The sequence below is a fragment of the Macrobrachium nipponense genome, chromosome 22 (assembly GCF_015104395.2).
Source record: "Macrobrachium nipponense isolate FS-2020 chromosome 22, ASM1510439v2, whole genome shotgun sequence".
Lineage (NCBI taxonomy): Eukaryota > Metazoa > Arthropoda > Malacostraca > Decapoda > Palaemonidae > Macrobrachium > Macrobrachium nipponense.
In genome coordinates, this window is record NC_087213.1 from 30864921 (window position 1) to 30879929 (window position 15009).

Sequence of the window (15009 nt, forward strand, 5' to 3'; positions counted from 1 at the left end):
GGCTACCTTCTCTGGGTAGGTGCCAGGATCACTCTGCAATTGAATGCGACACTGTACCTCGGGCACAGGTGTCAAGGAGAGCATGTGGCTCTTTGGTTAGTGTGTTAATGATTGGTTACGTCCCTTCTTCTTCTTCTTCTTATTCCTCCAGTACCTGGCTATACCAGTCCTAGGAGTAGACGGAAAGGCCAGACTGAAACCAAAAGGCAGGAGCAGAGGCAGTGGTAGCCTGAGGGATTTCAGGAGAACACCCTACTTCGGTATCTGCAGCAACCGTCGTAGAGGTGGAACCTACTGCAAAAGGGGAGGCCCTCACTCCGGCTGCTGCGACAGCCGTCGTAGGGGAAAACTCCAGGCTGACTCCGTGTCGGGCAGTTCCTGGTTTTTCCAGAGGAGGTATGAAGGTTAGGTCTGCCGGAGGTTCATCCTCGGGCGTCAGTGGTGAGGGTGAAGAAGACTCATGGACTTCGGATTGGCCATGGGCTGTGGTAAGCTCCATGCCTGTTGGAGGATCTCCTGTAGGAAGATCCTTGGTTAGGTTAGGCGCCGGCACTAGCTCGGGGCCAGGCGCAGAAGTCAAGTTCTGTGTTGGCTCTACGTCCAAGGCTGGATGGAGCTTGGCACTGCTCAGTGCTGCCAAGTGGCACTGGCAGAGTGTTGAGGTCAACTGGACCTGTTGCGGGTACCGGAGGTGCAATACCTCTCAGCGTGCCCTTAGAAATGGGAGACAGAGGCTCCTATCTCTTGTTGAAGGCTAAGCCTTGTGGAAAATGGACATTGTCCGCTGCTGGTAGTCGGCTAGGGCACCTAGGCCAATTCGTGGAGTGCCCTATTACGTTGCATTTTGTTTTGCAACGGAACTGTGAATGGTCCAATCTCCCTCCTTGGTAACGGGAGACTGTTGGTGGACGTACTTCCTAGAGGAAGTAGAATTTCGATGACTCCTTGCTTTGGAGTGATTGGTCGTGGGGTTAGGACCCCTAGGCTTTTTGGAATGTGAGGGAGACTTCATGTCTTGCCCTAGGAGGAGGTCGTAACCTCCTGGAATGTAGCTTGCAACTGCAAGGGTACAAATTCTGGAAAAATGAGGTCTGGTGACCCTCAATTGGACGGTCGGAAGGATCAGCTTAATATGGTTGATACCTTCAATGGTTATTAAGTGACGTCTATCGACGTTAGCCCCTCGGGGGATTCGATCTTCCCGTATCAGGGAGATTTGAGCGCCAGAGTCGTCGTAGGCTCTGACGTGGCTTGGCTGATAATGGCTTTGGAGGGGTGCGACGGTTATAGGGCCCTTAGCTGGGGGTCCTAGTGAAGAAGGATTAGTAACGGCCATTGCGATGGCAGGAATATTATGATTAGCGCACCCTCCGTAGTTTGCAGACATGTGACCCTTGCGGCCACAGTCTCGGCAGAACGTGTTCCAGAACCTCTTCCGTGGCCCTGGACGGTAAGGCCGAGATGGCCCCACAGGTTGCAAATCTGTGGAGTCACCAAGGCTGGCAGTGTGCTCTGGTACAGGTGAAGAGTCCTCTCTGGCAGTGATTTGAGGTAGGGAGGTTAAGGAAACCTCCGTTGAATCATCCTCGGAAGCAAGTCCGGGGTTAACTGGTGGGCTTACCTCTTCCAAAGTGGAGGAGGTAGGCGGTAAAATGGTAAGAGGCTGAGAGGATGCGGCAGGAACTTCGGGCTCTGACACTGGGTCAGGGCTAGGTTCACAAATAAAAGGGATGTCTGGGACATCGGAGGCACTAGCCTCTGAATCTAAAACTGATGATTGATTATGAGGCATATTGCAGGGATCCGGTGCATCTGGTAGTGGGAGCTGCGTCCAGGGGAGATACGGCTTAAGTAAATCTCGGCCCAATATCACCTGATAAACATCATGAAATTGGTCAACTACGCCCAGGCGGCACAATGTGGTTTCCCTGGTCTCCTGGTCCAGAAAGGGCATTTCCACATTCAGAAGGACCGAAGGAACAGAATAGAGGTTACCGTCAATCCATTCAAACTGAATTTCTTCGTTCGTCTGGATTTTGGCACCCCTAGGCAATGCCTTTCTAGAAATAAGGGAGACCTGGGCTTCGGTGTCGGCCATGACTTGTACCCACTGATAGGCCGTAGGAGACTGTTCATCAGGCAGGGCTACATGGTAGCCTTGGAGAAGTTCACCCTGGAAGCTCTCCTCCCAAGGTAGAGACCGACTTGGGCACTGGTCGGAATCCACAGCATGCCCACGCACACAACAAGTTGTGCAGAGCCTCCGCAACCACCTCTTACCGGAGTGTCCAGCTCATGGTCTGGGGCTTAGAAGCTAGCAGAGAGATTGCGTCATCTAGGAGAGCTAGCTCATGCTTTCTCTCTTCTTCTCTTTCCTTTCTCTCTGCTTCTCTGGCTTTCTCCTTTGCTTCTCTTTCTTCCTTTTCTTGCAGGCGCGCGGCAGCCTGCTGCGTCTTTATCCACTGGTCAAGTGCTGGTCCAGTGTAACCAGTCTCCTTGCCTAGAGTTATGAGGGCTCCGAGCTTCTCTAGCTCTCTGGCAAAGAAGTCGCGGGAAGCAGGGGAAGACATTTCCCTTAGGCTGCAGTAGAGGCTCGGAGGAAAATGAAAATAATGGCCAGGAAAGGGTACTGAATGGAATAGGAGTGCCTACTGTGGAAAGTAGCACTCACTTGGAAATGTGTTCTGCGACGTGGTAATGAAAAGTCTGAAAAGACTGTGTGCTCGGTGGTACTTTGTGAATGGCACCTTCTGATGAGGTGAAAAAATCGAAGGAAGTGTGCGGCGTACGTCACACTAATTTTACATATATAGCTGGCCTTGAGAGAGGCTAGATACGTAAACGGAAATAATTGAAGGAAGACCAGTTGAAATTAATTGAACTTACCGTAAAACTGTTTGTTAATGAATACTTCTTTAGAGGAAAAGGTCGCCAGAAAACTCAGCTCGTTACTTTACAGATATTTATTTACAAAAAGGCCCGTGCTGGCCTGGAGGAAAGGTAAATGATGGCTCCAACTTATGTCATTCAAGCTGATTTTCATAAATTCGGGTAATGCACACTTGCAGGCAGAGAGACGGCACGTGACTCATGGAATCTGGAAAAGAATCCCAGATTAAACGAGATAAAAGAAAAAATGACTTCTTGCTTTGATTAAGGCTGATTAATTCTCTAACATTGGGGAAAGTAAACTCGAATGGTTAACTGAGGTATGCACGAAAGCTTGGTCTTTAACAAGTCACAAAGGGGAGCATGTGGCCCGATGAGGACAAAGGGCTTTTGATGTAGAAGGGGTAAAAATGAGAATTGAAAATGAATTTAGCAAGAGTCGTATGGTAGTAAAAGGTGCTGGGTTGAAATTTACACTCTTAGACGTACCTGGATGCAATATTCAGTCACTCCGTGTATCGTTGTAGAAGAATGCGGCCTGACCTCTGTTCAGGTCTGGGGTTCGTGTCCACCAGTACGCCGTGGGTAGGCCTAAGTTTGGGAGGCTGGCCGGCTGGACATCTGTCCTGGACTACCGACTGCAGTTGACTGAGGCAGAATTCAGGTGGGTTGCTTGGGGGTTGGAAGTCAGCTTAACCCCCCACGATCAAGGCAAATCCTGGAAAACAAGCATACAGCCAGCAGAGGGGTCACAGGAAAGGGAGCTTAAGATCTAGGTCTAAGAAGTACCAATCTGCCTTCATCCTTCCCTTTGATACGTCCCTACAGCTGATAAAAGCACTCTTTTCCCCCAACTGGGGAACTCTCTATCTCTAGCTGGCGGGTTTTGTTTTTGGGTTTCCCGCGTTTACTAAAAATCAGCTGATATTCTAAAGAAATGGCTGCCGTTTTCCAAATCAAATTATTTAGTTGATATTTGGGTAGACGAACGATCTATAAACGTCACAATATATATTATATATATATATATTTATATAATATATATTATATATATATATATATATATATATTCTATATTATATATTATTTAGCGTGACAGAAAAACACAACCACTTAACAATGACCAAACAACGAGTATATTTTCATTGTGCATAATTAGAATAGTCGTATTACAGCTACCACGTTTTCTAAACTTGCTGTCATCAATTTATCAGTTTTGGTTAAGGCTGAATGGATTTAATTTAGATGCTGTTCAGGAACGAATACTGTTTTGCATGGGCACACACATCGAGCAAGTTAAAATCAGTTTCTAAAGCGCTAATGGTTGCAGTGGCTGGAAGTGAAATGGTCTTAATGTTTCTGAGTAATAAAAAATAAATGGCTAGTACAATTATTATTTATGATGAAGTAATATTCATTTTATTACGTTAAATGTTCTTAAACATTTCTGCGGAAATAAGTTCATAGCCAGATGTATGATGTACGTACAAGCATACGATATCGTGAATAAATATTTAATAGAATTATGCAGTATACTGTATGCACTGTGAATTACAATATGTTTAGCGTGTATATATCCATTTTTATACGTAGTTTTAGTATATTTGTGCATATGTATGTATGTTTTTGTCTCAAACTATTTGTTAATTCTGTTCACAATACAATTCCTTCGGAAGAGAAACAAATATTGTTATTATAAATTTTGAATTGACACATTGAAATAATTTGTTTGAAAAGTAAGCGGTTTATTCATGTTTGCATTTTTGTGCAAATTAAACAATGTTCGTATGTACACACGTATGAATGTGTATGACAAGCCAATAGTTCTTATTTTCCTATAGCTAGATTTTTTTTTCGGGAGTCGTCTACATGAATTCAAAGATTAAGTGGGCGTGTAAAGAGAACCATTACTATGATATTCACTTATGAATTAATTATCAGCTCTGGCGGTCACATGCATGTGTGTCTCTGAGGTATCATATGCAAAAATTAGGCCAAATAACATTGGTTAGAGCATGAATGCACTGACCTAACCACAAGTTTAATACAGAAGTTCTCGAGTCCACGAGGGGAGACCAGCAGTAACTGAGCCCATGGTGGTCGTTTTTGAGATTCCAGGTTATCAGACACTGTCGGAAACCAGCGTAAAAAAAAAAAAAAAAGTTGGCGGAACACTGAGACACACTACAGGATTTTCAGATTGAAAGATTTAGGTAATTTTAGCGGTTGATGAGGGCTGCGAGTACCCGTTTTGATGCACTAGAAAGTTGAATTTTATAGTAGATAATAGATTTTAACAAGTTAATTCCCATCTTTCTGTTGGGGTCACACCCCGACAGAAATAACTAGATTTGTGACTTGCATCACACACACACACACACACACACATATATATATATACTATATATACATATATATATATATATATATAATATATATATATATATATATATATATATATAATATATATATATATATATGTGTGTGTGTGTGTGTGTGAGAGAGAGAGAGAGAGAGAGAGAACAATGGAAAGCTGTTCTTAGACAAAGTAAATGAATAAAGGGAGTCCATATATTATAAATATTCTTATGAAAATGCATTGTATTCCAGATATTACTCTATATCTCTTTTGACGTGAAGTACAAAGCTTTATAGTATTCTACACAACGGTCACAGTAGCAGGGGTCAGTTACACGAACTGAAATGGGGTAAATACAAGGGAGTTTGTCCGAGACAGAGGTCATTAAGAATGTAAGGGTAATAGGGAGCGGCGGTTGCTGGGAAGATTCGTGTTATCAGGTGGTATGTTCCCGTCTCATTCACAGAGACCCATTTCCACTTGCTTACAGATATATGCATTTTTTTTCTGCTGATGACTCCGAATTCGATGTTATTTTAAACAAGGAAGAATCGTCAATGCGGTGCTCAAGTCCTTGTACATGGTAGAAAATTCCAGAGGTTTCTTAGGCAAATCTGATTGATCTGTGTTAAAAAAAAGAAAAAAAGGAAAAAAGTTGGGGCATGAAGCGGCTGTTTATCCAAAGTAGACGATTAAACGTGAAACTTTTTAAAAGCACAATATTAAGCACAATCGTTTAGGTATGCTACGACGTGTGTATTGGCTAGGGAGTGAAGATGCAGGTACTTTGTCTTTTATATTAAATGTATTCATGTAACGGAAAAAATTAATTTTGGGAGTGTTAAATGACTGTAGCCTACCCTTTCTGGATTGACTCTGATCTAGAAGAATTAATGAGACTGAATTTTGAGTATGCAGAAAATCATCAAACAATTCTGCTAATATACATTCTAATTCAGCCCAAAACAGTAAAATGTTCATGTTTTTATTAATTTTATATCCATGTAGCCCTAAATACTGTATATTGAAGATGAAATCGATATGTTCATTAATACAAGCAAGAAATAAAATAAGCAAGAAACACTTTTTATAATAATCTTAACAGAGTAACATGACAAAAAACTTGCTTGTACTACCATATGGTAATCATTTGAAAGATATTCCTTATTTCCTTACGAACCTTAGAGTTCATGTAGCATACATAAACAATAATACAATGCAAAACAAGCTTATAAAAAAATTTACCAAAAAATGCTAAGCGATGTCTATATCAAATCACATGGAACTCTTGTGACAGTTTTTATATTGGTCGAAGTGCAAACATTTTGAAAATGAAGTAAAACAGATGAATGAAACATATATAAGAAATGCACCGGAGAGCGTGAAATTTTCGTTCACGTACGTGAAAACAATTATCATACTCTCGACTGAACTGGTAGAAAAAGTTGGTTAACCCAAACATTATACAGGAAAGAAATCCAGTTGCATCGAGTTTTATAAAAAGAAAGCTTTTTCAACATTTTAAACATCAACCTAAGAATGTATGAATTTGATTGCATTATTTCAGGACGCATAACACGTACATATCTGAATGGTGGTAGTTTGCCTGGGCTTAATAGTGGGAACCCACCTGCACAGAAAAGACAAGATGTGTTAGTGGAACACCGACCCCAGTCACAAATGAGGTTACGGCTCCACCTCCTGTCAGGTGGTCATATTTTTTTTCTTACCCTTCTGTAAGTTCGTTTGTACTGTCGCCCAAGCAAAAATTATGATAGAAATGTCAACCACCTTGTATCTGTCCTCCTGAAGATGTCTTACAATTAAAGATGAGACCAATTAAAGATGTACCGTGTGGTACATTTTCGTGTGCCAACCGCGAGTGTCAGCAAATTCAAGTACACAGACACACACACCACACATAATATATAGCATATATATATATTATATATCATATATATATATAAATATATATATATATCTAATAAAAGGAGCCCATAAAAAAACACCAAAATGTTTTTTTTTATGGGCTCCTTTTATTAGATGGAATTCTGTTGTTACAGAACATTTTTACCAGTTCATATATATATATATATGTAAATTTCTGACTCACTCAGGATCGTAACCAGGTCTTTCAATTGGGAGGAACGATGCTGACAATTCAGCCACACAAGTCATGAATTGTGTGGTTTAGTTGACAGTGGCCTTGCTTTCAATTGAAAGACCCGGTTTCGATCCTGTATGAGTCAGAAATATATCTGTTCCACATATGATTGTGTGTTGAGCATTTCTCAAACACACACACACACACACACACATATATATATATATATATATATATATATATATATATATATATATATATGTGTGTTGTGTGTGTGTGTGTACATGCACGCACACACGAACACACGCACTACACACACACGCACCCACAAACACACTTGTTGAGTCGATAATGTCACTGAAGTCCTGATTTCGCTAAGTCCACTGGGCGCTGGTTCGAACCCACGAGGAGACGAAATTATTATCAACTAAAATATTCCTTTCGGTTAACATATATGAAAATATAATAATTCCAAGGTAGAGCCGAATTGGATATTACAGGACATTTGTAGCTTATGTAAACACACACACACACACACACACACACACACACACACACACACACACACACATATATATCGATTATATATACTATATATATATATTAATAGATATCTATAATATATATATATATATGTATATATATAATTTAAAACATAAATTACATCCACAACCTTGCTAGCATATCTTTACACCCTAAACGTGAACATGAGTTGTTTCTCATTACATGTCATCTTTTACGAGTGATAGAAACTAATTGTACTTCTTGGGGCTCAAAGCCATCTCATCATAAGGTTCCGGTTTTTTTGAAGTGCTAAGGGTCAGTCCTTTTTCTTTTCTTTTTTTCATCTTTTTTTGCTGAAGAAGGAAGTGACGGCTGAGGAGGGAATTACCAAGTGTTGGGTGGAAAGGGTTGGTAAATTCCTTTTTTGTTTTTTTTTATAATTCTTTTTTTTTTATTATTATTATTATTATGTAACGAGGAAGGTGGGTGACCGATGTCATTCGTGCTATGGATTGGTGTTAAGAATTTTTATGTATTTTCCTTTCTTCAAACACATTGAGAAAGGAAGGTATATAATAATGCATGAAATGATTTAAAAGTTTCACTTTGGAAGATATGAACTTTATTTGAACAATGTACTTATGCTTGATAATATTATGTTAATGGAATGAATGAAAATGTTCGAAGAAGTGTTCTGCCAATGCTTCGAGACTGGCAGAACACAGTCGTGCATTTGCAGGTTCTAATGCCCGAAAAATAGGAAAAGAAAAACAATTACCATCTACTTTTGCTCGCTAAGACTTCTTTCACCGTGGGAACTGTTACAGCCAAAACCTCCTTGGCTACAGCCAACCTTACCCCCTCCCCCTCCCTCCCTCCCTTCCTTAAGGAGTCTAAGCCCTGCACATTCTTTCACTCATCACCACAACCGATTAGCTGTAGCCTAAAACCCCTGTGGCCAGACAGCTGTGCCGCCACAAAGTGCTTGACTCTTCGGTGCTAATCTGCATTTTGACTTACGAATGGCGAGATCCCATGGAAGGAAATAGTTATAGCTTACTTCGAGTCCCATTGTTAGCACACATTTCTGGAGGACTTAATTGCCCCCTCACTCTCTCTCTCTCTCTTGCCATGAGCGTTAGCATGCTCGACTCACTGGCGGGAGATACTTTGTTCGAATCCCGGCAGGACGTAGCAATGTGCTTGATCCCTCAAACTTCTTCTCTTTGGCCTGGATGAGAGAGAGAGAGAGAGATCAGTTCTTCATTAAACAATGAAGATCCTTCGTCCTCGCCCCATCGGAGTGGAACCACTTTCGTCGAGAGTGTGATGTTAGCAATATGCTCTCATTATTGAGACGTGAGTTAGCGGCGAACCGAGAACAAGAAATGCAGTGATGCTAGAAGAATTTAAAAGACCTCGAGAGGTTTCACGTTATTCCCGGGTCGTTAAACTCACTCTTCTCTTTCTTTCTAAATACCAACAGCCTATTTTGGAATCCTGGCCGGCGCAGGAGCACTTATCAATTTTAATTCCCCCATAGTGTACATTTTTCCTAAGGTACGATGAATTCGACATTACATGATATTTGCTTTATGTGAAAAATTCGTGATTGTAAAAGACACACACACACACCACACACACACACACACACACACACACACACACACACACACACACACACATATATATATATATATATATATATATATATATATATATATATATATATATATATATGTGTGTGTATTCTTAATCATGTGAACCTATTATTCGATTTTTTTTACTTTACTTACAAGAAATAAATAAATACCCAACTTACACTTCCGATTGAACGTGAAATGAAGTATTGTAAAACATAGTAGATGCTCACATAGGTTTACCAAAAAAAAAAAAAAAAAATGTTTCCTGTACAGGATTCTGTCACTTTGGTACAAACGTCGAGCGTCACACAAGTAAACGGAAAGAACGGTAAACAGAGCGCCTCATTCTCCCCATAGATTGGAATTTGCTCAGCCCAAAGTACCGCTCTTTTGACAGAGAGAAAGAAAAGAACGAGGGAGAAGAGCCTCTGGGGAGGGAGTCCCTCACCCCGAGTGATATAACTCCTTACCTCCCTGGTTGGCGGTCTTCTACAGCACGGAAATTTTGCTCTTCCTCTGTATTTTACTCCTTCCTCAGGCTTCCTTCCATCCGGAGACACCCGCGTCCTGCCTTACGGTCCTTATATCCCTCCTCTTTGGAACTCAAAGGAAATCCCGCCGTAACCTTGCTCCCTGGGGCCGCGTGATGGTGGACGTTCCTCCGCATCCTTACCGAAAACTCTCGGATACATAAACTTGTCATTTTTTTTTATCGTTGGCCTATCAAAATTCCTTTGGGTGGAAACACTGTAATCTGATTGGACGAGAAAGCGCGTGTCAGGAGTGGAAGAGAGCGGGGGAATTAGAGTAGCATGTAGATAGGAGTTGAATTCTTGAAGACAGACAGCCAGCCAGATGGCTTTCGGCCTCCCTCGCGAGAGGAAGCGTGTGTGAGCTACGCCTGTGCTTTGGTGGGTGTTCTGGGCGCGAAGTGGAAAGGTGAGCGCCATGAATTTTCTTCCTCAGGATGATCGATCTTGACTAAAGGGTGTTCGTCGGAAAGTGTTGTTTTGAAATGACTGTATGATATCAAAAAGAGAGACTGTCCACTTGTTTTAAGTCGAAGTGTATATGACAAATCAAGACAACAGTTTAAATCGTCAAGAGAAATTACGATACGTCTCTAACTTAGCTCCGTTATGTTTACAGTCACAAAATGCTTTTCAGAATATGTGTACACAAAGCCTAAACCGATTAACAAGTGCGTGATAACTATTTGTTGGGCGTTGAATCGGATCGCGTCTTTCCTTCAGATTTTGCATGAGGGAACCGCTAGAATCAAACGGCGTGACCAGTGAAAAGAGCCTTCATGTCTTTTGTTTATCGAGTACAAGGTAAGAAAATATCTCACCGCTTCATTGTAGGTGCCTTCTTGTCTGTGCATTCTTTGTTATTCATAAGGAAATATCTTCTCCGATTAGTGTTCTGTGGAGTACTGATGTCTCCAGTTTGCTTGCTCAGAAGTTAAGACTAAAAACAACGTGATACTTCTCTAATCGTTATGGACTATAAAGTGAAGTTAGACTTTTCGCTTTCAACAAGTCTGGTTCTCTGGTAGTTAGTTTTAGCACTAACAAATCTATTACTCTAATTATTCTTCTTTTTAAAACCTCGATATGCCAGATCTTTTTGAAGTTTATGTTAAGCCAATATTATTAGTAACCACAAATAAGATGACTCTTTGTGCCAGAATTTAAGTTTCAAGTTACACATCTAAAGGGAATTTTGAAGAGAGAGAGAGAGAGAGAGAGAGAGAGAGGAGAGAGAGAGAGAGAGAGGATCGGGTCTTGTTGGAAAATAATGAAAACAGTCTTAATTGTCACGAAATGGGGTCTGGGATATGAATTGAGATACTTCATCTTCGATTCTCTGTCTGTGTTTGTTGCTTGAAGCACGGATATACTTACGTATATTTACACATATGGAGGTATAGTACTGGTAATCTTCTTTTGCACGAAGATATAGTAATTCAGTTGTATTCCACATAGGAAAATGAAAAAGGTATGTCTCTCTTTCCTTAATAAACGCTCCAAGAAGAGGTCCATTGGAGGACGAAAATGTTGGGCATTTTCTGAGACATACCTTCATTTTCCTATGTGGAATACAACTGAATATGGAGGTATATCCGTAATATACGTTTTCACGTACAGTCCACGTATCCCACTTGAACTTTTATTGGCGTATCATTGATAGAATTTACAACTGCCATTTGTGATTTTATAATGATGAGTCTCACTACGCGGCCGGGTGTCAAAGCTCAAATAGTTACTGTGGTTCACCTTTGTCTCTCCTTTCGAAAAGAACGAAATAACCATATAGGGAAGCGAGAGGCCTCCTTATCCTACTTCAGAAAGAGGAACCAAGTGTCTGTATTGTATTTCAGTCGCTCCAGTGATTAGGGAGCTTTACAGATTCTTGAAGATAGTTACTAACTCAACCATGCAAATCGTGCATATCATCCCACGGATCATATTAAAGAGTCTTAGTCGATTTGTTCCTCATGACCCCTTCCGAGAGGGTTAAGCTTTTAGTTCTACTCGTCTGTCTGTTAACAGGATTACAGGAGAACAGACGGACGTAATTTTACAAAAAATTAAAAGGTGATTTGTTTTTTGGTTAGGTTATGGTATGCTCTTGAGTTGGGATTATTCGTAAGTGTAGTTGATTTTGCTGTCATTTATGATCATCTCAATAAAATGGCACATTTCTACAAGAAGATGTAAATTTCGTAGAGTATTAATCAACTGCTAAATATAGCTATGATTTGCTAGCCCAACAAACGGATTTCTTTCTTCATATCTCTTCATTAGCCGTGACTTGAATGAGGCCTATCAGTTCAAGCGAGACCAAAATTTGCTCACATTAAGTGAAGACTAAATCAATTTCTTGCTTTGATATTTTGTGTCCTTTTACTATCACGTGGGATCCTTGAGGTGGAAACATGTCAAACAAAATCGCCCAGAAATCATTTTTCGAAAACGCTGAATCCATTTACCGTCATACCTAGCAAAGTCGTTCTTGTTTCTTTCTTCCTGGAAAACTTTAATGATAATCACATTTCGAAAGACAATGTCGTGTTAGAGATTTCCACCATTGTCGATAATTAAGCATGTTTTTTTTTTTATTTAAAATCAATGATCGTCATCCTTGGTGCAACGAGACGTGGCCCGTCTAAGTTAAAACCAGGACCCACTCAGTCTGAGTGGGTCCTTTAGCAGTTTGCTAAAGAAGAACATAACCCAGTTAGATTCTATCGTATTAATTGAAGTTCCTTTACGGAGGGAGAATGTAATAACACATGTTTTTATGTGTTATGCATATGAGGATGTCTTCATGTGTTATGCATATGAGGATGAGTAAAAAACATGTTTTTTAGGTATAAGGTATCATCTTTGCTTATTTCACTGACGATGATCTGCGCAGAGTGCGCACAGACAGTGTTGCTGATGATTATAAATAACGAATGGCATTTTGTTGTGGATTAGCTACTGATGTGAAGTGATTGGGAAACAAAGCATTCAAGAAAACAATAGTTTATCTCTAATGAAACGGTGGCGGATTTAAGGGGAGGGAGCGACCTGGTCACGTGCCGCACCCCCGCCATGGATATGAATAATAGAATATTGTTTTCTTTCAATAAATCATTATTAGTAGCAAAAATGTGCTTAGTTTATGATTATTTCAACAACAGAAACAATAACAACTACTACAGTGTTTATATGTGTGCATACATATATATGAATATTGATATATATGTAAAGGATGTGTGTACATGTTTTACACACAAACACACACACACACTCATACATACATTTTACACACAAACACACACACACACACATGTGCAGCCATGATATAGAAAAGCAGAGTATGAGATGCTACTTAAGTGTCATTATTTCTGACCACCTTCATGTTACTCATGATTCTTTTGATTTTTTTTCTTTTATTCAAAAGGCTTCATTGTTGATGCTGATTTATTGGATCTTATTCTCAAGCTAAATGAAAGACCAGCTGTGTGGGCTGTTATGTGAAAGCTGTTTGTTGCACCAGTGTTAGAACCAAGACAAAGGGCATATACAATGAACATGACTTGGCACATTAGCCCTCATATATTGTTTCCAAACATAAGCACTGACTTGCATCAAGTGTTTTTAGTTTTGGAAGTGAGTGGTGTACTGTTTCCCAGTCATGGGCAGATGTACACATTATTCCCTCACCTGCCGAGAGCATAATATTGAGAGGAGGAGGAGGAGGGCCGTCGAACTGCCCAAAGGCAGGTGAGGTTCATGAAGCCTTTGCGGTCGAAAGGAAGAAGTCTTGAACTCATATTACACGCAATTCTGGCAAAGAACACAGAATTGTAGTTTATATATTGAACGCGAAGAAAGGGTTTAAGACAGCGCACTTGGAAGAATGTGGTGGGTAAATTCCCAGTAAGTTATAATGCATGTGGCTGGCAAAATGTCATTCCTTTGGGGAACATTATTTTTCATGACTCGAATTTCGTTGGATTTGTTCCTTGGAAAACTTTCCAAGGAGCAAATCCAACGCATCTTTTCTTCTAGGTGGTGTCCCGATATTTCGTTGCATTTGTTCCTTGGAAAGTTTCATGTGTCGCATCTTTTCTTCTAGGTGGTGTCCCGTAGGGTGTTTGCTGTGTCCTTTCCGCTCCTGCTGTTTCCTCTTTTCACAGTCTTTTTCCTGACCTCCATCCCTGCTTCTTTTTGACCCTCTTGCTGTCCAGATTTTCTTAAATTTTTTCTCCCAGTTTTACATTCAAATTCTTGTTCTTCAACTCACTCATTTTCTGGGGATCTTTATACTGACTCCCAGTCTTTTCACTCAGTCTTTAGTGCTAAATGGCTGAAGGTGCCCTCAAGGTAAGGCTATACACAGACATACAAACGATAGACATACCATTATACAGTAATTTAAATTACTCGAATCAAAAAGAAATAATTATAATTACATTTCTCCGTAGGGGACCAATGCCGTCAGTGCACTTCTCGTAGTGCTTTGTAGGTATTATTTAAGGGTCTTTGCGGCGTCGCTTCGGCTCCTAGCTGCAACCTCTTTGATTCGAAGACGTGCCTCAATTCATATTCGCGTTCTTTTATCTAACCTCTACTAACAATTGCTTCATAGTGCAGCTGCGAGGTTTTCCTCCTGTTGAACCTTTCAAACATTTTAACTGCCAATTTCCGTTTCAGCGCTGAATGACCTTATAAATCCCAGCCACGGAACCAGAGAAATTTATTTCTGGTGATAGAAATTCATTTTTCGATATAATGTGGTTCGGATCCCGTAAAAAGCTACAGGTCCCGTTGCTAGGTAACCAATTGGTTTCTAGCCACGTAAAAATATCTGATCCTTCGGGCCAGCCCTAGGAGAGCTGTTAATCAGCTTAGTGGTCTGGTAAAACTAAGATATGCTTAACGATTTAATCTTTAATTCATAAGATGGCGATGAAGCGAGGCCTTGAAGGTAAACACCCATCCCAGAGAACGTGG

At 40.5% G+C, this 15009-nt stretch overlaps 1 protein-coding gene across 3 annotated transcripts in view; it reads left to right on the forward strand.

The window, feature by feature from the left end:
• LOC135198575 (uncharacterized) overlaps positions 1–15009 on the forward strand; it is a 194122-nt gene that overhangs the window by 80155 nt on the left and 98958 nt on the right. The window contains exon 1 of one of the 3 annotated variants that reach the window (XM_064226292.1): positions 10381–10833. The exons of the other annotated variants lie outside the window; for them this stretch is intronic. Coding sequence (XP_064082362.1) covers positions 10809–10833 — 25 coding nt within the window. The 5' untranslated portion in view covers positions 10381–10808. Of the gene's footprint in view, positions 1–10380; positions 10834–15009 lie in introns of those variants that run through there. 3 annotated transcript variants of the gene reach the window in all.